This window comes from Sinocyclocheilus grahami, unplaced genomic scaffold (assembly GCF_001515645.1).
Source record: "Sinocyclocheilus grahami isolate Dianchi unplaced genomic scaffold, SAMN03320097.WGS_v1.1 scaffold5.1, whole genome shotgun sequence".
Taxonomy (NCBI): Eukaryota; Metazoa; Chordata; class Actinopteri; order Cypriniformes; family Cyprinidae; genus Sinocyclocheilus; species Sinocyclocheilus grahami.
In genome coordinates this window covers 4,587,481-4,613,963 of record NW_015505184.1, presented here as the reverse complement: position 1 = coordinate 4,613,963, position 26,483 = coordinate 4,587,481, and the positions used below count along the sequence as shown (strand labels likewise).

Here is a 26,483-nt window from a genome sequence, read left to right as displayed (position 1 = left end):
TTTTGTTTGTTTCTTGTTTTTTTTTTTTTGTCTTGACGTCTCGGGATTGTGAATTGTGGCCAGAGGAAAAACCGCCTGCATATTTTGTATCTTTTGGCAGCCCAGTGCGGAGCCCGGTGTTCTGTCGATTTGTGCTACCCTGTCAGATTTTGCTACCTCCCATTAAAACAGTGGGTAGTACAATTCGACAACGAAAAATGCTACCTGTAAAATTATGGTTTATTAATGTCTACACCTACCCCAACCCTAAACTTACTCTTACAGTAATGCAGATACATTAAATATTGTTGTTCAGCGAGAGAAATAGGAGACCCTGGTAGGACAATCTGACGAGTAGGATAAAATGTCAGGACACCGGCTTTGGTCTGCTGCATATTTGTTGTATAGAAACAGTCTGTGAAATACCTGCCACCACCCAAGCTGGAATTCCAAATGTTCTGCACTGCAGTCCGACCTCAGGGCAGTTGTTAAACCCTTCAAAAGAATTATGTTTTGGATGTAAGAGAATGTGCCTCTTTGCACCCCTTTTGCTTTCCTGATTGACCTCTTTTATGTGGAGAGAACTCTCCTTCCTTCCTTCCTTCCTTCCTTCCTTCCTTCCTTCCTTCCTTCCTTTCCTTCTTTCTTTCTTTCTCTCTCTCTCTCTCTCTCTCTCTCTCTCTCTCTCTCTTTCTTTATTTTTCTTTCTTGTCTTCCTTGTTTATGGAAATGAATACTCAAATTAATACTTATTCAGTAAGAATGCATGAAATTGTTAAAAAATAAAATAAATGTCAAATAAATGCGGGTTAAAAAAAAAATTCTACTCATTGAAGAATCCTAAAAAAAAAATCACTGATTCCAGAAAAATATTAAGCAACACAACCATTTTCAACATTGATAACAATAAGAAATGTTTCTTGAGAACCAAATTAGCATATTAGGATGATTTCTAAAAGATCATGTGATGCTGAAGACTGGAGTAATGGCTGTTAAAAATTCAACTTCGCCATCTCAGAAATTAATGACATATATATTCAAACAGATAACAGCTTTTATTATATTTCATCACTATAATGATTAAAAATATGATCTAATTGTTTAAATTAGGTTAGTTAATTAATTTATTTATTCATTATTGTTTGATCTGCGCCATTTCTTCATTCAGTTATGGACCTGTTTTAGTTCAATATGCAAGAGCATTCCCTAACCTTAGCCCTCGAGGAGTTTGTGTGTCAAGGACTGACGCCGAATGCCATCACGGTTTCCTCCGAGCGATGTGATTGGCTGTTGCTGACTGACAGGCTGTTTGTCAGTGGCTTCCTGTGCGGCAGCTCTAATGTGCAGTGTCACCAGGCGGATGCTCCTGCTCTCCCGGCCTCACTGTAATTGCTTTGCATGCTTGACTGACTCTCTCCATTAACAGCAGAACACTCTCAGCGCCCACTGAATTATTACATCGATCCTCTTTTTGTTTTTGACTTCTCTTTTTTTAATTTCCCTTCTGTTTCAAGTCGAACTGTCAAAAGCAAAGCAGAATGAAGGCATTATTGACAGTGGGATTATTTGCAAAAACATTATTTACGGGTGTGAGGGAATAGTTTTTCATAGTAACGATGTTTACAGCTTAGTTTGACCGTCCTTTGAGACAAATGATATGGTTATCAAACTTTGTGCCATTTGTGTGTGTTGTTTTCTAGTACTATAAAGTCAGTACTGTATCGTCAGGTACATCACGACTGCAATACATCTATTACCATTCTATACACATATATGTGATGATCATGATATCAGAACTGTAAACTAATGAAACACCTTCAAACCTATTTTTTCTTTTTTAAATTGTACTTGAAATTGTAATTAAATCATAAATTAATGAATTAATAAATATAGTACAAGTAAATAAATGAATGTAAAATATATTAAATGTAGTAAATATATTTGCTTGACTGTATATATGTATACTTGAATTTTGTAAATAAAGTGATTAATGAACGAGTAAATAAATAAAATTGAAGTAAATAAATGTACCTAACTTTTATTTATTTATTTACTATTTAAATTTACAAAATAAAATAAAGTAATAATTATGACGTGAAACAGTATTTATTCATTTATTGACTATTTACTTTAAGTAAATATAGTAGAAGTAAATGAATGTAAAATATATTAAATGTAGTAAATATTTGCTTGACTGTGTATATGTTTACTTGAATTTAATAATGTAGTAAATATAGTAAAGTGAAGGAACAAGTACATCAGTAATAAATAAATATAGTTGAAGTACATAAATATGTACCTAACTTTATTTATTTATTTTATTTATTTACTATTATTTAAATTTACTAGATAAAATAAAGTATATGAAGTGAAAAAGTAAATTAAGTAAATATAGTAGATGTAAGTTAAATAAATAAATACCACGCACATAAAATTTTTTATATTTACTTAGCCGTATTTGTTTACTTGATTACTAAATATTAGGGGTGCTCTGATCAGGATTTTTGAGGCCGATCACAGAAAGCAGTATCTGCCGATACCGATCTTTTTAAAGCCTTCTTTTTATCATTTATAACTATTTATAGTGATACTTCAATCAGGATTTTTAGACATTTATTCAGGGCCTAAATTAAATTTTTTTTGAAAATGGGGATAATTCTCCCCTCTTAGGTGACTCTTGTGAGAGGGGAAGCAGCTTTCACACAGGAGTCCGCTACTGATCCGTGGCTGTTTACCACAAACACAACATTTATCCATTATTTTGATTTCAAATCCAAACATTGTCACTGAAAATGCTTTTTCGGCATTGCAAATGGCTTTTTTATTTATTTATTTATTTTTTACACAGTACAGCAATACAATCTTTCACAGACATGTTTAAACACAATAAATATAAGCAACACATTATTCAATGCTTTTTACTTTTGCATTTACTTCTAGATTTATATATTAAGTTGCTCAAGCAAGTGGCAAAACATTTAAACTACTTTTCTTACATTATCACAAACTTACCATTGACAGAAAAAGTCAGCTCTACTGCCTTTCCTTTTTTTATTTAAATCTTTATTACAAGCAATCCTGCCGTTCATAAAGAACTTTGTTTTTCTACCTCCACGAGTGGCATCTATTATTGCCTTGTTTATCTAAAGTTCTCTTTCCCTTTAAACCTAGCCAAAAAGCTATATGTGTTGACTGTGAAACACAGTAGACTTTAATAATATGCATTTATGGTGTAATTGCTAAATTTTTGTGTCAATCCATGTTCATATTTACTGCAAACAATAAGCTGTTACTTTAATTTAGCGTGTGCAGAGCAGCAAAAATAGACTCGGTGGAAACGATCTCTGCACTGCTGCAGACGCACCGCTCGTGGAACGCACTGCCAGACCGCAATAATAATCCTGCATATTGTCCTGGCCAATCATTTGTCCGTGCGCTGTGCTGATTCACGGTGGTAGGACAGGGTCTAGCTGCATGGCTGTTTGCTGTACTGATTTGTGTTCAGAGATGTGCAGAAACGGGCTGAATGTGACCTTATGACACTGTCACTCAATCATTTCCATCCACCCTGCTGCTCTTTTCTCTGGCGTTTCGTTTCATTTCACTCTCTCGCTCTGGCTCTGCTTTTTGCACTCTCCTGGGAAACGAAGTAGACCATATTAGCAGCCAATAGTGTATTCACACACATATACAAGCAGAGACACGCATTACCCACATTTCTGCTTCATGTAGGTCACTGGGGATGGATATTGTGCTGGAATGAAGCTCTCGGTATGAGGACGTGTTTCTGAGCCTCTTAGTAATTCTGCTCGTCAGAAATGATCAAAGATTTGAGGTTGTTTGTGGAATAATATCTTATTTAAGATTTGCACACAAACAAATGCAGATTATTGTATTGCATACTTAAAAGCATGACATATTGCTGTAAAACATACTGTAAAAGAATAGTTTCTTTAAAATATCATTCACTGTTTTCCACAGAAGAAAGTCATAAGAAATGATGGTGACTTTTAATGAATTAAGAGTGAATTTTAATTTGATTTAATGATCCCTCCATTAATTATACTAGATACAGTACAAACAGAAAGTGGCCTCAATAAAATAAAAAAATGACAAAATAATATAAATAAAATATTAAATAAAATAAATATTAATATTTGTAAATTTGTGGTTGAAATCACAATGTTTTTGTTGCCTGTAGGAGGTCTTACCTTTTAAAAAATTTGAAAAAGAGTTATTGTCATAATCGTCATAATAACAAAATCATTGTCTAATCTCGATTATATTCCACTCCATATACTAAAACATGCATGTACATAAGCTGGACCAGGGCTGTTTCTGGTCGGGTTCTGTGAATTTTAGGGGAAAAAAATGTCTGAATTTGTTATCAGTGTTGTAAGATTTTATTGATGATGTAACTGTGAAACATATGCTTGGCCATTTTGAGGATTTCGAGTAGTAGTACGGTAGGACTGGCAGTTTGGGAATTGTGAGTTGTGTATTACCCCACTTCGTTATTCAGTGTGGTTGGGAATTCTGTCCGTTTTGTTTTTCACTTCATTGTCTTTGTGAAATTTCCCTCTTGTCAGTGCTTGCCTGATATAATATTCCCACAGTACATGGAATTGAGCTTTGAATGAATTTCAAGGCTGCCTTTTAAAATTTCAAAAACATTTTTCATTTGGGAGTCGAGGGGGATTAATAAGCTGTCCAATATGAGCTATTTCATACCGAACTTAAGATGCGCTTTGAAGAGGGAGAAAAAAACTTGAAGTTCTCCTCTTTGTCTTTCTCATCTGAGTGCTTTCGATTGTTTGCAGCTCTGGAGTCAAACAGTACAGCAGCACAGAACTTTGTTTGATAAAACGTAAATTTGTCCTCCTCCGATCTAAGTGGAGAGATATGGATTGAATGGAGCAGTTCAAACACACTCCCTTCAATTGCCAAGTAGATTGAACAGAAATCTGGTACAGCAAAATGGGCACTTCGGTAAGTGGAGATGCGCTGAGAAAACTTTATAATCTTACATAGAAACGCTTGTGGACTGCCAGTGACATCTGTTCAACACTAGCTCAGCCTTTTATTTATTTATTTATTTATTTTAGTGCCATCTAAAATAAAACCAAACCAAAATAAAAGTTTGTGTGTATAATGTGCTGTGCGTTGAGTAAATTTTTTTTCAGGATTCTTTGAAGAATAGAAAGATCCAAAGATCAGCATTTATCTGAAATAAAAAACTTTTGTAACATTATACACTATTCCATTCAGTATCATTTTTATTAATTTTTTGGGAAAGAAATTATAGAAATGAATACTTTTATTTAGCAAGGATGCTTAAAATTGATCAAAAGTGATGATAAAAGCATTTATAATGTTACAAAAGATTTCGAATTCAGATAAATAGTGTTCATATCGATATCGGAATTATATCGTATCGACCGAAATGAAGAAATATATCGTGATATCAATTTTGGCCATATCGTCCAGCCCTAAAATAAATGTACCTAACTTTTATTTATTTATTTACTATTTAAATTTACTAAATAAAAAAATTATGACGTGAAAAAGTAAATAGTCAATAAATGAATAAATACTGTAAGTAAATATAGTAGAAGTAAATGAATGTAAAATATATTAAATGTAGTAAATATTTGCTTGACTGTATATGTTTACTTGAATTTAATAATGTAGTAAATATAGTAAAGTGAAGGAACAAGTACATCAGTAATAAATAAATAAATAGTACATATGTACCTAACTTTATTTATTTTATTTACTATTATTTAAATTTACTAGATAAAATAAAGTATATGAAGTGAAAAAGTAAATTAAGTAAATATAGTAGATGTAAGTTAAATAAATAAATAAATACCGCGCACATAAAAAATTCAATATTTACTTAGCCATATTTGTTTACTTGATTACTAAATATTAGGGGTGCTCTGATGAGCCCTGACTTAAACCCAATTGAGCATCTCTGGAGAGACCTAAAAATTGCTGTCCACCAACGTTTACCATCCAACCTGACAGAACTGGAGAGGATCTGCAAGGAGGAATGGCAGAGTATCCCCAAATCCAGGTGTGAAAAACTTGTTGCCTCTTTCCCAAAAAGACTCATGGCTGTATTCGATCAAAAGGGTGCTTCTACTAAATACTGAGCAAAGGGACTGAATACTTAGGACCATGTGTTATTTCAGTTTTTCTTTTTTAATAAATCTGCAAAAATGTCAACAATTCTGTGTTTTTCTGTCAATATGGGGTGCTGTGTGTACATTAATGAGGAAAAAAAATTAACTTAAATGATTTTAGCAAATGGCTGCAATATAACAAAGAGTGAAAAATTTAAGGGGGTCTGAATACTTTCCGTACCCACTGTATATATAAATACACACACATACATGGGTATATATATTTAAGAAAAAAAGTTTATATATTAAATATTTATATATAATATAAATTACTTGAATATAAATATACATGTAAATGTTTTCAAAATATACTGTTTGTATTTATATATACATAATAAACATACACGGTAGACACGCATATATTATGTAAACAACTTTTATTTTGGATGTGATTAATCGTTTGACAGCACTTAATTTATTTATTATACATAAACACACAGTTTATGTATTTAATGCACACACACTTTTATTTTATTTATATATATATATATATATTTATTTTTATTTTATTTATTGAAAATTATTTTGGTATATATTTGTAACTACATTTATGTATGCATTTAATAAAAAAAAAATATTTTAAGTATTTGTTTGTTTTAAAAAAAACTACATTTTATGTATGTTTATTAAGTTAAATTAATTGAATGAATTAAAATAAATAAATAAGTGTACCCTAAGCGTCTGCCTCTTTAGGCCACTCACTGGTTTTGGAACAGGCTTCATATCTGCCATCTCTATTTGGCTGGATGATAAACAAAATATTATCGTTCGTTTAAATTTTCTTCAGCACTGACTTAGATGTCAACATTTAATCGAACCATCGGCCAGTCTATCAAAGTGTCAGCAAGCCGTCTGAACTTAATTTAGCTCAGAGAAAACTGTGCCAGCAGGGCAGCATTCCACGAGCTCTGTTTATCAGCTTAGATGAGCGAAAGAGGAGCAATCAGCAGTTCTTATCCTCCGGTGGACTTGCACTGCTTACTGTAATTGTTGCTAGGCTACTGTATGGGGAGCCGCTTGCATTTTAATGGCCCTCAATGGGCTTTGTAATTGAATTGGTATGCAGAAGAGAGACAGGCCCAACAGGCCCACTGTCTGATTAGAGGCTGATTGCACGCTGGGAGAAAAAACATTGTGTTGAATTATTTGCCATGGCTCTGTTTCTTGGCCCTCTTGGATGATGCTTGAATCCCAGGAGGGATTGTTTGAGGGCGATGGAAAAGAGTGATTGCACTCCCAGCGTTCATTATAACTTGTTCAGTTAATGCCAATGGACTTTTCTGCTAGTTTAGTTTTATTGATTCTACAGCAATACTTAGTGACTGAAAATGAGGTGGTTTTATGCCAGAGTGTGTCTTTACTAACATATAGATTGAGTTATGCTCAGCAGCTGCTGCTGAAGTGTTTATTGAAGTGTTTACTGCAAGCTTTTCTGTGTCATTCTAATCAGTGTTTTTGGCTCTGACTCCTGGAGATTTTGTTTATTATTATTATTATTTTTTAAGTTTACTCTCCCACTCCATGTTAAAATAAATATATTGAAGACAAAAATAGAAACACAGGCCACACTGTGGTCTTTCATAATCATGATCCAGTGTTTGCAGTAAATAATGCTCCACTTGAAGTCCATCTCTACAAGCTTATTTTGGGGTTCCACCAAAATAAAAACGTGATAGTTATTATTATTATTTTTAAAATAATTAAATTAAATCATTTTATATTTTTATTTTTACTGTGAATGTGTGTTATTACATTATTTATTTTGAAATATATTATTATTGTTATTATTACTTCTACTACAACTACTACTAATATTAATATTATTATATAACAACAATTGTTATTTGTGCAGACCTACAAAAAAGCTGCACTTTGTTGTTTAAAAAAAGTTATACTTTAAATTGCAATTGCAATTTTTATTTAAAATATCACAATTGTATTTTCCTTAAAATTGTGCAACCCTACAATATCATTTTAATACATTGTTTACCCATCCAGACTCTATAGCCACATAAAGTCCAAACTGAATTTTAAATCTGAATTTAAATCCAGTAAAAGTGCAACAATGCGACTTAAGCTCTAAAAACCTATGAAGCTGTCATTTTTCACCTCTTATTTGCATGACATTGAACACTTCTCAGCTGTTTGATGCTCTGCGTTTGCTCCACTCCATCGTCAATCGCACAATCCCCTGAGCTTGCCGCTCAGCTCCCATAGAGAATGAATTCGAATATCCCACTCAGCTCCGCACCAGTGGATGTGCACGGTTAGCCAAAAGTCTTTGGATGTGGTGTAACTTTCCTCTCGTCGGTGTGCAGCTCAGAATGTTTTGGCTGGCTTTCTGCAGCCCTTATGTGGCACTTCAGTACCTCGTGGAGTGTTTTGCTGATCAGCTGCTGTGAAACGACAGATTGGAGCGGGCACACTTTTCCCCCGCTCAGCACTGCTGCAAACACTGAATAAGCTTGATGGTGTTTAAACGCTCAATATTAGCAGAACATGGGTAAGCGGCTCTTTTTTCCAACTGTTGATCTGGTCTTGGTATCTGTAAACTGTAAGTTGGTGTTTGCGGTTTTTAGCCACTGAGAGGTCAAAAGTTTTCGCTAGTGCGATTTGGCTGTGACGCCAATTCAAGGCCAGTCGAAAGAGTGCTCAAAGAGTCAATTTAGTCTTATCAGGAACGCTCACCTTGCACTGTGCCTCTGCAGTCATGTGGAGAAGCCACTAGCGAATTGGTTTCAGTGGGAATGGAGTGAGAAGAGACGCACGCCTCTCTCCTGCATCTCAAACAGTTGGGCTATCTCATTAAACCCAGTTGTTTCCCTGACACTGCGGCCGATCCCTGTCATCTCACCCCTGGAGCCCTTTGTCTGTATTCCTCTCTCTAGCTCAAACATGTAACGCTGCAGAATGAGGCTGTGAGACTCCGTCAAACAGTGATGTTTAACTGCAGATGTGTTCACTTGTGCTATAGGCAAATTACAATTGGCTGTCACTGAAACTGCAGAAATGAACTAGAAATCTGGCATGTTATGGCAGACCCCTAATGACATATTCAATATTGGGTCTCTGTTGCTAATTAGGAAATACTAAGAGATTGGATTGAATTCATCCAATAACTTGGAAGTCAATTAGTGACTTTATCTATATTTTCTCAATGTGTTTTAATCATTTTAGCCACAGGGCTTTTATTAACATGTTGTGCTTTAGCGGATATTAAAAATGCAGCAAGGTTAAACTTTTACATTATATATAATGTATAATTTTACATTTCTTATTTTTAAGTATAAAATTATATTTACATATTTTATGTTTTTGTATAATACATGTGATTTTATATTTATTTTTAGTAATCGTGATATTTTTTTATTTTTTCTGACTTTATTATAAGTCTGACTATGCTATAAGTCCTCACATATAATGCAATGCAGTGCAATATACAGTCTATGTATCATATGAGGTGAGAATATTGTGTATTAGGGAGATGAAACCAGTTCTTAAGGTCAAGAGTAGTGTTTTTGTTTAGTCGTAGACGGCGTGTTCTGGATTGAAATTAATGGCTGAACATCTGCTGATGGTAAAATTACTCCATGTTCAATTTGGAAGAAAAGCGGATTGGATTTTTCTTTTGAATTACAGCCGAATCTATTCACGGAGGCCTTGAAAGGCAGCGCTGTCTGGCCCATCTGCTATTTGTGTGTGAAGCTGCAGTTATGCTATGCTAAGGGACTGTACATATTTGAACGAGTCGAATTTTTGCCTATTAATGGTGCCACTGAGGTGGTCTTGTCATTTGCCTGACAATCTCTCTTTTGGCCCTTCGACAAATAGTCAAGGACATTCGCCTTATGTTGAGTCCTGCATCCCAGGCTGTGCTTTTCTACAGAGGCTATTCTGAATTCCTTCTGACATTTAACTGTCAAGATGTCTTCCTCTTTTGGTATCTCTGTTTACTTCCTCTAGTGCTTTGCTGTCTCTGTCCCTCTATCTGTTTGTCTGGTGTCTGAAGGAAGAAGGGGGAAAGCGTATTGCTGAGTGTCGAGGTGGGAGCCGTTGAGATTTAATTATTATGAGTGCCGGCTGCCGATTGGCTGATACCGTATGGGAAGAATGTCACCACGCTTGTGACCTACAGTATATCAGAAGGAGGATGTGGCTGATAGCTGAGGCCAGACACTCTGAATTAGGAAGTTGCTACTTGTGTAACTAAGTTCTGCCCAGTGATGGTTTCACTTAGTTATGAATGCTGACTTATAAGAGGGACTAATGTGTTAATTAGGGCCCTATGAAATATTTTATTTTTTCCAAATTCCATTTTTTCCATTTAAATTATTCTACACTGTTTTAATGGTCAAATTAAGTGTTATTCATCAAAAAGCATGTCTACTTAATTGAAATCATGAAGCTTACAATATTAATCAGCAATTTATTAAAAGTTTTACAAAAATGACTTTTTTAAAGCCCAATTAAATTTTTTTTTCCTCAAATTCAGTTTTCTGTTCATTTTCTGGATTCCATTTTAATAGCTCCATTAAATATTAATAATCAAAAGCATCTCTAATTAATTGATTTTATAAAATAATTTACTGTTTAGGTTTTTTTCACCCAAAATACTGCATTGTATATTTACAATTTTCTGCTAAAGTTCTACTAAATTTTTCTGGTAAATATTCATTTAAAAATAATGTTTTGATGATAATTGTATTATTAGTAGTAGTTCTATCATTACATTTAAGTAATGGTTTCTTCAAATTAAACTGAACTCTTGTTTTGACAGGTTGCTGTGAAGACCATTAAATTTCCGTTTGTATATGACATAGGCCTATCTTTCCTTAAAAGAAACTCTCATAGCAGTTCTGGAGATTGTTTATGTGTTTATGTACTCGTATATTGAGGCGGCAGAGGCTCAAAACATTGCGAGAATCACCAAAATTTGTCACATTCTGTGACAGTCGCGTTATACAGTAAATTCATTTTTTTATGACTGGATTCCGCTATTCTGCCGCGTTTTCTGCATCGTGGAAATCATAGGGCCCTAGTTAATGAGCAAAGTGGGATGGGAATATTATGAGGATGAAGATGTCACGTGTTCCTTCCTGTATTAGTGAAGCTGGTGCTCACTTTTTTTCCTCCTGGTTAAAAATAAAATCTTAGTCCACAGTGAAATCTGGGTTTAACAGCTCTGACACAACTTCCTCCTTGTGACTCCGAAATGGGGACAGATCGCTTTAACTGTGAACCTCCATGTGATTGTGATTTGGAAATTGTATGTGCTGGTTTCACTGTTGCTCTGTACTTAAACCAATAAGCTTCTGTTGGTGGTTTAGAGATACTGAGACAATGAGTTGCTGTATTGAGTTTCTTTACAGTTTTCTCTATTAGAATTATTTTTGAAGGGTCATGTGATACTGAAGACTGGAGTTAATGGCTGCTGAAAATTCGGCATTGCCATCACCGGAAAAATAAATAAATAAAAGAGAACAATTATTTTAAATTGTAATGTTACACATTATTACTGTTTTATCTGTATTTCTGATCAAATAAATGCAGCATTGGTGAGAACGAGAGACCTAATTTCAAAAACATTTAAACACAAAAAAGCTTACCGCCCCTTAACTGTATTACACCTGGTGCTCAGGTTTATAGTTAGAACTGAAGAACCGCATGGATATCAAGTCAGTGTATTCATTCTTAGACTTAACATGGCTTAAAGGTCTTATCTTTAAAATGGAAGTATTTGTCGGTGCCTTTTTATAGACAGAAATCAGTTATTTTTAGATAAGGTGATTAAGAAACGTGCTGAAGAGATAATAAATGATTGTTAACTAAAGAAATATGCCCATTGAGTTTAATATTTGACAGGTGTAATCAAATGTCATACAGGTGTAATCTGTAGTGTTAGTGTCAACAAGCCTCTCTTGCACTGTAATTAATTGCCAATTATAGAACAATTGTTTTTTTGTGAAATGTATTAATTTCTCTGGGTGTATTTATTTGGATAAACAGAAAATGCTGGAATTTAGGTCAGCTTTTCTTGAAATATCTTACTGAATCATTAAAGATGTTGTTGATGAAAATCAAGCCTTATTTGGGCATTTCATGACTTTTGCCTGTATTCCAGCTGAGCCTAACACTCTTCTCTAGGGAAGGACATAATCAGTTTCTGTTCTTAGTTTAAAATAGTTTTTTGTTTGCCTAGAGGAATATTTGAAGCTATAAATATATTCATTGAATATTTAGGTATATATTGTTTGGTTGTTTCCCAGGTATGATGAAGTCACAATGATATTCCAAGTTTTAAGCTTTTTCCTAAGCACAACCTATGTTTGTTTCTCTGCAGGGCCGACATGTCAAAACAGGTCAACTGGCTGCCATCAAGTGCATGGATGTCACAGGGGTGAGTTTATTTTCCTCTCTACTTCAGTATTGACTTCTTATTATGCTCTGAAGCTGTTGAGATCTTTCACCAACAAGATGTCGAAGCCAAGTCCTCTGCTCAAATCTGCAGGTTTATTTTAGGCTTAGTTGATCTTATTTCTGACGTTTTATTATATCCATGTATCCTCAAGGCTTAGTTTTCTCCTCATTAGCTCTCTGAATGATAAAATATGATGTCTTCTTAATAACCTTTTAGCATCCCTCTTTATAATAGAGCAGAAAAGATAAGGCTACAATGTCTTCTGTGTTTTTAAAGTTGAGTTCCCTCAAGGGACAGTCATTGGGCTGCCATTTTTTTTTTTTTTATTCAGTTGCAGTATTTCAGTCACGTCTGTCTGCTCTTTTTAACGGCAGATTTTTCCAATCTTATCTTTTTATTTTTTAATCTAAAGTCAATTTAGCATTTAATAAGCTGTTGTAGATTTTGAAATACCATAGCGAATTCAATTCACAAACTGTTATGATTTCACTGGCCACCGTTGGTTGTGTTTGTAATGGCTTGTGGCTGCCCCCTGTTATTTCGGGGTGAATAACGCTTGATTAGCAGGTGTCATGGATCCTTGTTTTGTAGGACAAACCTCTTCCCTGTACTATAGACTATGACTGTTTCAAAACCTTATCGACTGTCTTCGTAGACATAATTTTAGACAATATATAAGTGTTTGTAAATGCCAATAATGCACAAACACACGGTCTAGGTTGGCAGTACAGTAGGTTTTGAGACCCATTTTATAATGCAGGGTCCCCATGTAAAACTGGAATTGTGCATTGGTATTGTAAAATTATTTTCTAATCATAGAAAAGTCAGAAATTTCTACAGTGAAAATAAATATTTCTAGTTATGCTGATCTCTATAATATTTAATAACGAAGCTGATATAGATACAGAAGCAAATTGTATTTTCTTTATGGCTGATAACTGATAAAAGACAAAATTCTATTTCTATTTTTTTATTTATTTATTGTCTAAATAAAAAATAATACTTTAAATATTAAAATCAGTTGTTTTAAATGATGCAAGTGAATTTGGGCATCACAATATTATTATTTACTGAATACAAATTTATATTCTGAGCAATGCTAAAGATTCAATTTAGCATTATTATTATTATTATTAGTAGTAGTAGTAGTACATTTTTAGCATTTTTTAAAAATGAATTTTAAGTGAGCATTGGATGACGACACAGGTAATCTAAATTTTAAAATAGAAACACCTAAATATCTAATATCGACCAATAACAATAAATCAAATCTCCAAATCTATAAGACAATAACAAATATGGTAAAAAAATCACGCATCCCTAGTATTTAACTAGCTTGAAAGCACTTTTTGTTGTGTTATTATCCTGTAAGATGATTTTTAAAATCATCTAGTAAACACAAATGCCTCAAAGTCCTGGAAATTCATTGGTTGGGTGATGAGGGAATCCAGTTATCAGGATGGGGTTGTTCTTGGAAATTGTGTTTTGACCTGTAGTGAATGAGAGGGCAGATAAAGAGAGTTGTCATTAGCTCAAATAGCTGTTCATCAGCAGAGTCCAGCATGCTCTTGAGAAGAGCGCATTGAGTTGGGGGGCTTGAAAGGCTCCCAGAGGGACACTCCAGTCAGGATGTAATTCTTGGGGCCAAGAGCTAATCCTGTGCTCTCTGCCCTCCTTCCCCCATCTACTTCATGTAAAAGCACCTGCATCTGTAAGTGGGCCATCAGCCCTTATTATAGGTCACTAGAGTGGTCCCACCAGCCTCAAGCTTTACTTCAGAGAGTAGAGAGATATCCCATAATTCCCTGCTGCATGTGTCTTGACAGGAGGAAGAGGAGGAGATCAAAGCTGAGATCAACATGCTGAAGAAATACTCTCACCACAGGAACATTGCCACCTACTATGGTGCCTTCATTAAAAAGAACCCTCCCGGTGTGGACGACCAGCTGTGGGTGAGTACCGTGTGCCAGTGGAGATAGAGAGAGTGTATCCATCTGTGCTTCGAACACACTACCCTGTGTATATGTGGTCTTTTATGGGCCTATGGGGAAGTGTATGATAAATGGGCCTTGAATGAACATTGATGAACCGGAATCAAAGCACCGTTGTCTCTTCTACAGACTTGTTGTCATGGAGAGTTAATGGAGCTCTATGCTGGGAAAAGTTAAGGACTTTGTAAAGGCTGTGAAGCCTATTTGTAAAGATTGGAATAATAGAATTTTTATGCACTCTTATCACTCAGTTGTGAGTTGGGCTGCCCCCTAATAGTCAACTAACCGTTAGTCAACCAGAAGAAGGTTGGTCGACCAAAGTTTTATTAGTCGCTTAGTCGCAGAAAAATAAATCCACATTGGCGAAGTCACGCAGTCCATGGACAGATTGTTAACGGCTGGTCTTTGTGGTAATACAATACATCGGGCAGGACATCCAAACGCTAGCCTATCATTCATCGACCTCAAATATGGCTTATCATCTGAAATATGTTAGTAGCAGCAACTTTATATGGCCGCTCAATCTAATGTTCACCTAGAGAAATGTGCGCTATTCAGTGTTTGTGTGGAGTGTGGAAGCTGAACAGTAGCGCTCACTGCAGGACAGATGGAGGCGCCGGTGTGGTCATTTGCTCTTAAAATACTCCGTCATTTTTGGTCATACAGATAAGAATAATACAGCTTTCGAATCTGTAAAGACTACGTTTATTTGTGTGCACTCACAATAACAACAAATTGCACTGCATTGCACTTTTGTAAAATGATGAAAGCAAACAGGATGTGCTTTCTGCCGTCTCTGTCTCTGTGAACGCGAAACTCAGAAACGCTGTGTGTATTTTGCCTTAAAGACATATATATATATATATATATATATATGTGTGTGTATATATGTATATATATATATATATATATATATATAGAAATGTCTACTTTAAAATAAACCAATTCAAATGGAAAACAGATATTCTCAGATTATGTAATCCGTATTCTCAGATTAAAAATCTTTAGTCGAGGGCAGCCCTAGTTGTTAACTCCTAGCCCGAGTTGATGTGTGCTTGAACCTAGTAGCTGACCAATATAGGATTTTCAAAACCCAAAGCCAATATTTAGAGATGAGGTTGATCTATAACAATATAATGCTGATATAATATAAATAAGTGGTTCTCAACCAGGGAACCGGGTCACAGGATAATTTAAAATTACATTAAAAATATTAAATCATTTTTTTTTTTTTGTATTTGAATTTCATTTATTAAAATGTTGTTGTTTTTTTTTAAATGGAAAAATATATTTCCTTTTTTATTTCCCCCCTTAACAACCGTTTTAATTAAAAAAACTTCAATTTTTCTTAACTTTTGGAGGCACAAAATACATTTTGGGTAATTAATTTAATAAACTCCCAATTTGTGTTAATAAAGCAGTTTAATAATTAGCAGCTTTGTCATGATTACAGCAGAAATACCAGAAGGAATATTATAGCCTAGGCCTTTCAAATATTGTTTGACAGTTGGTGGGCCTTCAATTTAAATAGATTGAGAACCACTACTATAAATAATAATTTAATTTAATTATACCAATGAGACCAATATCATTTTTTATATAAATGAAACTCAATTTGACACAATTCACTCAAGGCTCACTGGAAAATATTTAATTATACTTACTGTATACAGTAAGTGATCTATCTATTGAAAGACTGATTTGTCTGAGCTATGCTCAGATTTGCAGAAAGCCTGAGTGTGAAAATTGATATCAAATCAATTATATTTAAAACTTGGAAGTTGTTCACAGTTCCAGTGATGCAATTACTGTATTTTGCCATTCTACTGATAGTGTTTGGCCTACACTCTCAGACAAAAGGTACAGAACTGTCACTGGGGTGGTACCCTTTCAAAATGAGCTAATATGTACCTGTAAGGTACTAATATGCGCCAACAAACATGTACTTTTTTAAAGCTTTTGTAACATAGGGTTACCACCCCAGTGACAGCTGTTTTTCTTTTTTTCTGAGAGTGTATAATGAAGCAAGTAATGATCTCCATAATAAGTAAATTCGAGAGGGCATTATTTAAATCTGCTGACTATACTTCTATTCTTTCACTTCATCTCCCACTCTAGTTTACTTTTCTCGTCCATATTTTCTTCTCCTGACAACTCTTTCCCTCTTCCACTTCTCTTCCTCAGCTGAAAGACAGGTCTGATAGTGGCAGGGTAATTTGTGGTGTTTATCAGCGGCTGCAGGGACACACAGGGGCACATAGATGTAGCGCTCCACCAATAAAGATAGACATCGCAGGAAATGAAGTGCATTTGTGACACATCTCAGCGCTGAGTGACAGCTCTTGAATGGGCAGACCTTTCAGATGAAGGGTGACATTCCCTCTGCTGTAAGACTCAAGGGCCACAGACCTCTTCAGTATTCCCTCTAACCGGACAATCAAAAGCCCAAAGACACAGATTGGGAAAGAAGCTTTTGGCATGATCAAGTGATTGAAACCTACATTCAATTTTGCTCCTGCTCTTCAGGTAGTTGGTGTGCATGTTTCCAAGGGAATCCATTCACTCAGCTTCAGCGCTGTTCTTGCATAAGCACTTTCTATTTTACGATTTCTCTCACCAACTTAACACAGCAGTTAGTGCTGTGGACTCTGAATTAAGCTTGAAGCCTATAAATTACTCCTTCAGTTTTGTCCTTGTGCACAAAGATTAGTTTGCAGCACATTCTTTTCAGTCTGTTGAAGAGGACATGGAGGCAATGAAAGCCTGCCCTTTAAAAAGACCAGCTTACACCAGCATGTGATTTTCACACATCTTTAGGCTGGTTTTTGCTGGACTAGCTTTTAGGGCTCCTGTTCAAACAGCAAGGTTGACTAAAAAAAGCTTGTTGGTTAAAATATTGAACAAATATAAATACTAAATAAAATAAGCATTTTTGATGTATATTCACATATTTAGTTCACTTCCTGGAAACAATCCTACGATTTCTCTCACCAACTTAACACAGCAGTTAGTGCTGTGGACTCTGAATTAAGCTTGAAGCCTATAAATTACTCCTTCAGTTTTGTCCTTGTGCACAAAGATTAGTTTGCAGCACATTCTTTTCAGTCTGTTGAAGAGGACATGGAGGCAATGAAAGCCTGCCCTTTAAAAAGACCAGCTTACACCAGCATGTGATTTTCACACATCTTTAGGCTGGTTTTTGCTGGACTAGCTTTTAGGGCTCCTGTTCAAACAGCAAGGTTGACTAAAAAAAGCTTGTTGGTTAAAATATTGAACAAATAAAAATACTAAATAAAATAAGCATTTTTGATGTATATTCACATATTTAGTTCACTTCCTGGAAACAATCCTGATCATTTACTCACCACCATGTCATCCAAGATGTCTTTCTTCAGTTGAAAATAAATTAAGGTTTTTGAGGAAAACATTCCAGGATTTTTCTCCATATAGTGGACTTCAACGGGGTGAAGGTTCAAATTGCAGTTTCAATGTAGCTTCAAAGAGCTCTGCACGATCCCAGCCGAGGAATAAGGGTCTTATCTAGCAAAACAATCAGTCATTTAAAAAAAAAAAAAAAAGTATATACTTTTTAATCACAAATGCTCATCTTGCACTAGCTCTGCGTTTCATGTCCACGACTTCACGCATTACGTAATCACATTGGAAATGTCACAAGTGACGTAGGCAGAAGTACTGACCCAGTGTTTACAAAATGATTGAGCAAAGACTAAATCAAACGCCCTTTACAAAAAAGGTAAAACAACGATGTCGGACTATTTTGAAGTTGGAGGAGAAAATCAGATGGAGTTTACTACTTCTGCCTACATCACGTGTGACCTTTCCAATGTGATTACGTAATGCGAGATGTCGTGAACGCGCATCGCAGAGCTAGTGCAAGATCTGCATTTCTGGTTAAAAAGTATATACTTTTTTTTTTGTTTTTGTTTTTTAAGAAAATGACCAATCGTTTCACTAGATAAGACCCTTATTCCTTGGCTGGGATCCTGTAGATCGTTCAACTCGTTGATCCCCATTGAAGTTCCGTATATGGTAGGGTGACCATACGTGCCATTTTCCCAGGACGCGTCCTGGCCAGGATTTCTATATTGCCTAAAATATCTAGGTTTTGATGTCAAAATACCATTCAGACACTTCCTTATGCTTTCAAAATGCTCTCGAGGTACTTTGATGTCATACACCGATCGGTCTGCACACGCAAACAAAGCCAAAACCTAGATATTTTAGGCAATATAGAAATCCTGGTCAGGACGCGTCCTGGGAAAATGGCACGTATGGTCACCCTACTATATGGAGAAAAATCCTGGAACGTTTTCCTCAAAAACCTTAATTTCTTTTCGACTGAAGAAAGAAAGAAAGACATCAACATCTTCGATGACATGGTGGTGAGTACATTATCAGGATTTTTTTATTCTGGAAGTGAACTAATCCTTTAAGGCAGTGGTTCCCAACCCTGATCCTGGAGGCACCCCAACACTGCACGTTTTGCATGTCTCCTTAATCAAACACACCTGATTCAGGTCATCATCTCATTAGTAGGGACTCCAAGATCTGAAATTGGTGTGTCAGAGAGAGGAGACATGCAAAATGTGCTGTGTTGGGGTGCCTCCAGGACCAGGGTTGGGAACCACTGCTTTAAGGTATCAGCATCAAACACAGCATATACTGGTCTTTTCAAATGAGTGAACTGAGGCAATTGAGTTTTGATTCTGTTGAGATTCATGTTGCTCCGAAAATGCCTAAACGTCACGCAGTCCTACTGTATGTACACTTTTCTGTCTAGGAGACATGCATTGGTGCTGAATCACGGCCTACGACTGAGTGTGATAGTCTGTGAAAATGAGTCAGCATCTTAAAATAGAGAAGCACCATCACCCAAAACACAGCCTCATGAGCAGTGTTCAATGATCTCATTCTTCCTCCTTTATGGCATCCTAGACAGAAAAATAGCAAGTTTCTCATGATTCATAAAGTATTAAAGAGGTCAAGCAGCACATGATGTTTCTTTGTGTGTTGTTTTGGTTTTATATGTCATTAGTGGATTATGATTTGCTCAGACATCAAGATTACTGAGCTTAACTTCAACTGTTCTTACACAATGGATTTATCCTTGTTTGAACTTCACAATTTCTTAGTTTACTCAAATGTGAATTTCTTTCTTCTGTTGAACACAAAAGAAGAATTTAAGAATGTTGGTAACCAAAAAGTTGCTGGTAGCTATTGACTCCCATAGTATTTTTTTGGAAGTCAGTGGCTACCAACAAATGTTTTGTTACCAACATTCTTCAAAATATCTTCTTTTGTGCTCAACAGTAAATAATGACAGGATTTTCATTTTTGGGTGAACTATCCCTTTAAGTCATACTGGCCTCAGAAGCAAATGTTCAGTTTCAGAGAACTGAATAATGTAAAGTGTTTCCTTATTTAACTGTAGGCCATTTCCAGATGCAGCCAACTTGAGTGGCTGTTGTGTGGTTGAGCACACATCTCTGACATGGAGTATTTGAACCTGAGCTCAAGGGCTTGTGACTAGACAGGACACTCTCCGCTGAAGTACGATTATAGGAGCTAGAAGCACAAGTCACTTCCAATTACAACATAATAAGGCTAAATCGGAGGGTTTGAGTATCAGCTAAGCTGACTAGCTACATTTTGCAGCCATTTTCATATCCACAACTGGTGTGTTCTGTTCATTTGTCGAATGCAGCATTGTTGTAGCATGACAAATTGCTAGTATTTTTGTAACTTGGCTACAGTTTTTAGATAGCTTAGTTGTTTTTGTTCTGGAAAGATGTGGTTTTAATGTTTTATACAAACAACAGTCAGGTACTCAACAGTGCAATTTATTTAATGGGCCGTACTTGTCATTTTCATTTGCAGCAAATTAAATATAGCTTCTATGCTGAGTAAATTCCATGAGGTAGGTGTTTAAAAACCGTAGGTGTTTCTCAAAACAATTTTTTTCAGATTTCTGTACTACAACAGTAGATTTAGTTATGTCAGTTGCCCTTTTCGTGAGAACAAATCCTGTTTTAATTTGTAAAAGTTCACTGCCTCCACCCGGGAAAACAAACGGACAAAGATTAATGGGCTTTGTTTAAATTCTGTAATATTACGTATTACAGTAATATCACCTTTTGCTTCTGAGGAATTACCCTTCCCATTATTACAAATAATCATGACACCTGAAGAAAAGAGATGAACTTTCTTCACTTGAGTTAAAAGTTTAAAGTGTTATTGTATTATTTTTTTCATCCCTGTTTTTGTAGTTTTTTTTATTTTGGTTTCGTGTTTTTATTGAATTGAGCTGTCAGACAAGACATGCACTTCTAGATTTATACTCAGTTATACTTAAATGAAATTCACATCAGATATTAAAGTGAAAGTCCCTCCTGATCTCTTGTGCTTGCCACTTTGCCAGCAAGTTTCGTTCTTGCAGCCAAATCTGGTCCGATTAAAACCTGAGTGATGCAGCCTTTTAAACACTGCACGTCTTGGGTCTGAGAGACATGGACCGGTGGGAGAGGAGGGGATCAGATCTTCAGCGCATGACGATGGTGACAGGCCTTTCCTCCTGTCTGCTACATTTATCCCAGCATCCACATGCATATTAATGGGCATCTCTCTCGCTCTCGCTCTCTCTCTCAGCTTGCGGTTGAGCAGTACTCAAAGATTTATGTCCTCCATTTGAATGTCCCTACTTGGGTGTTTGTGTTGAATGCTGCAATATTTATCATGTTTTTTTTAATGATCTGTGGGACTTTCCTCTCTGTCTTAATATATGATAAAATCCACCCAGTGCTCTACGGGGCATAATCCCATGAATCCCATGAAATATTAACGGGCTGATTAAAGCAGTCAGCCCCTGTCGTGCTGTTTGTTTGGGTCTTGTTTGTGATTGTTTGCAGTTTAAGTGGGTTGTTCTAATATATTTTTGATAAGCAAATGGTAGGCGAGGGCAAAATTTGAATAAATGGGACAACTGCACAGAAATGAGATTTGGGGCTAAAAGTTGTTGAAAGTGTTTCAAGACCCCTTGAAATGGTTTAATGAACGGTTTTTTTTTCGGTGTTGACATTTTTACTATTGAAACGGAACATACGTATTAAAGGGGAATGACATTATCATTTTAGAAAGTGTTTGATTTTTCACAAATCTGTATAGTGCTGAAATTGTATTTATGTAGTAAAAGTGAATGGAGCAGTGCAATGTCATATAGATGACCTCAAAGCTATCAGACATACTCAAAGCCATAAATCTCTCACTTTGATTTAATGGAGTCTTTAAGGGACTGTGTGAAAGACAAAAGGACGATTATGATTTGCAGGAATTGACTTGTTGTCTCTACAGCTGGTGATGGAGTTCTGTGGCGCAGGCTCAGTGACAGACCTGATAAAGAACACCAAGGGCAACTCACTGAGGGAAGACTGGACTGCCTACATTAGCAGAGAGATCCTCAGGGTAATGGCTCAAGTCACTGTGCTTTATTCACTGTCTTCCCTGCTGTGCTTAAACTAGCATTTGGAACATGCTTGCTGTTTTAGGTGATTCTAGCTGGTCAACAGTATAGACTGGCCTATATAAATATATATAATCAAATTCTCTACTGTTCAAAAGTTTGGGGTCATTTTTGACATTTTTTTTGTAGAAACTGAGAATTTTTCTGGGATGCTTTAATGAATATAAAGTTAAAATAAAAGAACATTATTTATTTTAAGTATAATTTTTAGTAACTGTCCATTTTGTGCATTTTAATGTATCGTTGCTAAATAAAAGTATTAATTTTACTAATGTCCAATGTTTAAATAGTAGTGTATGTAGTATGCATTCAGAAGACCTTAAATCTAAAGCATGAGTCGTTTTGTGTTCCACAGAAAAAATGTCATTGCATTAGATGACACATTATCATACCAAGTTGCATTTATTTTAAAGAATGGCAAAATGCGAATCAATGTTCAGGAAGAACATTTCACAAAAAATGTTTTGTTTCTTTTTAAGTGTAAAATGTAATTTATTAAATGTACTTATTCACAACCTAGTTTATGAATAAAGGATTCTGCCTTTCTCTCCTAATTCATGTTTGTCTCTTTTCCAGGGCCTCACTCATCTCCACCATCACAAAGTCATCCACAGAGACATCAAAGGCCAGAATGTGCTGCTAACAGAGAATGCGGAGGTCAAACTAGGTAAGAGCACAGCCCTGAGGCTCGGATAACTTTGCATAGCATTTACAGGCCTCACTGTGACTGTGCAGAGAAGGTTTCAAAGCAAAGAAATGTGAAAGAAGCATGGCCCAGCAATGCTAATGCGCTGTGTTCCTTTAGCGGTGCCCCCTTTAAGACTCTGCGAGGAAATTAGCATTGACTGTGAGACAGAGTAGGCTGGAACAGAGGTAAATCAATTAGCCTGTGAGGGGTAAATAATTGATCATCCTTTAGTTGACAATGCTATTCTAGTAGATTTCATAAATATGCTGAAGGCTGAATGCTAAAGGTTTGTGATTGCGAAAGGAGCTTTTCAAAACAAATAGTTTCTTTTCTCTGTCTCTCTGCCTTGAGAACATTTGTTTTTATTTCATCTCATTACATTTCCGTGTTTACTGTGAGGAGAGGCCAATTACCTGAAAGCCCAGGCACTTGCATGTCAGCGCACCTATTTGATTTATCACATGTAAAGGTTTTAAATTTTTCATTTTATCATGTCTAGTTAAACTAGCTTCTTATGTAATACAATTCTTTATAGGGCGTCATCTATCTTGAAAGCATGTATGGCACTAACCACAAATGCAGCAACTGTTGATTTATTTTTTCACCCCTAAGCATGTTGTGTAAACGTGTTAAAGGAATAGTTCACCAAAAAAAAGTAAATTCTGTCATTAATCGCTCACCCTCATGTCTTTCCAAACCAGTAAGACCTTTGTTCATCTTTGGAAAAAAAAAAAATTTGACAAAGTATTCTCGTAGCTTCATAAAATTAAGGTTGGACCACTGATATCACATGAACTATTTTAACAATGTCCTTCAGGTAGTACTACCTTTCAGGGCCTTCAACGTGGTAGTTCCCTGGCTGTCTATGCAGAGTCAGAAAGCTCTCGGATTTCATCAAAAATATCTTAATTTGTGTTCTGAAGATAAACAAAGGTCTTTGGAACGACATGAGGGTGAGTAATTAATGATAGAATTTTAATTTTTTGGTGAACTATCTCTTTTAGTTTCCAGCGACAAGCAATGGACCTTTTTCACATTTCCGGGTTTCTCAGCAGTGGAAGTCGTCATGGTTGGGTTAACTTGAACAGCGGTGAATGGGAGAGCACCACAAATATATTTCTTTGCATTCCCATTTGCTCAAATATCAATAGAAAAACTCCACGATAGCGTTTTCATGACTTTCAATAAAAGGGAAAAAACTGAGAGAGACTGATCACGGCAGTCAGAAGAGAGAATGTCAAATTTACCGTCCCTCCCATAGACACTGCATTAGAAACACCCGCGCATTAGCGTTAACTAGTATTTTTGTAATTTGATACAAAGGTAATATAATACAAAGAATAGTGTTATAAATGTACAGTATACATTTAAAAAAAAAAACAAATAGAAAAACTTTCGAGGTTTTATGATGCTGATGACAGTTAAACGTCTTGTAATCATAAAAATCACAGTCTTGTGAAAAGGGTCCATTATTCAACACTGAATGTGGAACTGTACTTTAAAGTCTGCTTTATTTCAGTGTAGTGATGTATTTCCAGCTGAACCAGTATATTGAGTAGAAGGCAGGGTTTTATTTTTGTGCTGCTCCTCTCTGTCTCTCACTCATAGCAACCTAACAGTTGGAGGGGTGTGTTTAAGGATATTCTGCACAAGCCGTCAACATCAGAGAAGGAATGCCATTCCAGAGCAGAAGCAAATGTTCCGATTTTTTAAAGATTAACATGACAAACTATTTTTTTTTTTTTCAGCGGATTAACTTTCACAGATTTATTGTTCACATAAAGACTAGCAATGTGAGCTAATATAGTAAATAAAGTCACTTTAAACATCAAATACTTTCAATTACCGGACATTTTTGGACTGTTAAATTCCCCAGTGGGCAGGGCTACTCTGCATGAAGGTGTGGTCACCTTAGAGAATTTTGGCAAAATTTTGTGGTCAAAAAATAACTTTCGCAATAGTATACTGTAGCAAGCGATACATAAAACACCACTCACACAGTAGTCATTTGCTGTTGGTCAATGCAGTAAATTCAATTGAACTTTAACATGAATAAATTCTGTGTGGGGAACTTTTTCGCCCATGCGGAAAATTCACAATTTATCTGAAATTCAATTCAAGTTGTATAGCACTTTTCACGATACAAATCATTGCAAAGCAGCTGTACAATATATGTTTCTACAATATATTTAGTAGTAGCTAATCAGTGGTGACTGTCAGTAAATGTACATATGGCAGAAATGTTTGGAAAAATCAATTAAAGACGTAATCAAACAGACGATGAACACTGTTAACAGCAATTATTATATATTGCAATCAAACTTATAGAAAAAATGTGGTAGTTCTGTATGTTGTTTCAGGGTTGGCATCACATCTGAGGTCCTCTGAGGGGTTGTCATCTCTTCTCAGGTGTTCTGGATCCAGAATGAAGCTTGTGTAAATCCTAGTTACCGGCAGAAACAGAGAAACAAATAGAGACATAATTAGCGTAGCTGCTGTTCCAAGTTCCAACCAAGCTAAATTTGTTTGTTTAACCCAAGCTAAAGAATAGTAATGTGCATTTGATCAGATATAACTGCAGTACAAGATTATGAGATGCATTATTTGAATGCTTGGCCAAAGAGATGTCTTTAATCTAGATTTAAACCGAGAGAGTGTGTCTGAACACCGAATCTTATCAGGAAGGCTATTCCAGAGTTTGGGAGCCAAATGCGAAAAAGCTCTTCCTCCTTTAGTGGACTTTGCTATCCTAGGTACTACCAAAAGTCCAGAGTTTTGCGACCTTAGGGAGCGTGATTGATTGTAGTGTGATGGAAGACTAGTTAGGTACGCGGGAGCTAACCCATTAAGGGCCTTGTAGGTAAGTAATAATATTTTGTAACTGATACGGAACTTAATAGGTAGCCAGTGCAGAGACTGTAAAATTGGCGTAATATGATCATAATTTCTTGACCTGGTAAGGACTCTAGCCGCTGCATTTTGGACTACCTGTAGCTTGTTTATTGAAGATGCAGGACAACCACTTAGCAGTGCATTACAATAGTCTCCAGTCTAGAGGTCATGAATGCATGAACTAGATATTCTGCATCAGAAACGGGGAACATGTTTCTAAGATGGAAGGATGCAGTTTTTATAACATGGGAAATATGATTTTCAAAAGACAAGCTGCTGTCTCAGATTTTTGATTGTAGAGGAAGTAACGGTACATCCGTCTAGTTGCAAATCTAAATCTAAACCATCTTAAAGCCTGTCCTTGAATACCTGTATAGTTTTGTAATCGATCTATGAGTATGTCATGATCTATAGTGTCGAACGCAGCACTAAGATCAAGTAAAACTAGCAATGAGATGCAGCGTTGGTCTGACGCAAGAAGCAAGTCATTTGTAATTAACAAGTGCAGTTTCTGTGCTATGGTGGGGCCTGAAACCTGACTGAAATTCTTCATAGAGATAATTGTTTTGCAGGAAGGAGCACAGTTGAGCAGACGCAACATTTTCAAAAATTTTAGACACAAACGTAAGATTTGAAATGGGTCTGTAATTTGCCAGTTCACTATGATCTAGTTGTGGTTTCTTAATAAGAGGCTTAATAACCGCCAGCTTGAATGGTTTTGGGATGTGACCTAGAGATAACGACGAGTTAATAATATTGAGAAGCGGTTCTTCTGCTACAGGTAACAACT

The 26,483-nt window shown here is 35.7% G+C and overlaps 1 protein-coding gene across 1 annotated transcript in view; it reads left to right on the top strand.

Moving 5' to 3' along the window:
* The window catches only part of LOC107586024 (TRAF2 and NCK-interacting protein kinase-like), a 116,131-nt gene that overhangs the window by 52,928 nt on the left and 36,720 nt on the right, over positions 1 to 26,483 (top strand). The window contains exons 3-6 of the mRNA XM_016273239.1: positions 12,508 to 12,564; positions 14,412 to 14,537; positions 21,945 to 22,055; positions 22,690 to 22,780. Of these exons, the coding sequence (XP_016128725.1) occupies positions 12,508 to 12,564; positions 14,412 to 14,537; positions 21,945 to 22,055; positions 22,690 to 22,780 (385 nt within the window). The remainder of the gene's footprint in view (positions 1 to 12,507; positions 12,565 to 14,411; positions 14,538 to 21,944; positions 22,056 to 22,689; positions 22,781 to 26,483) is intronic.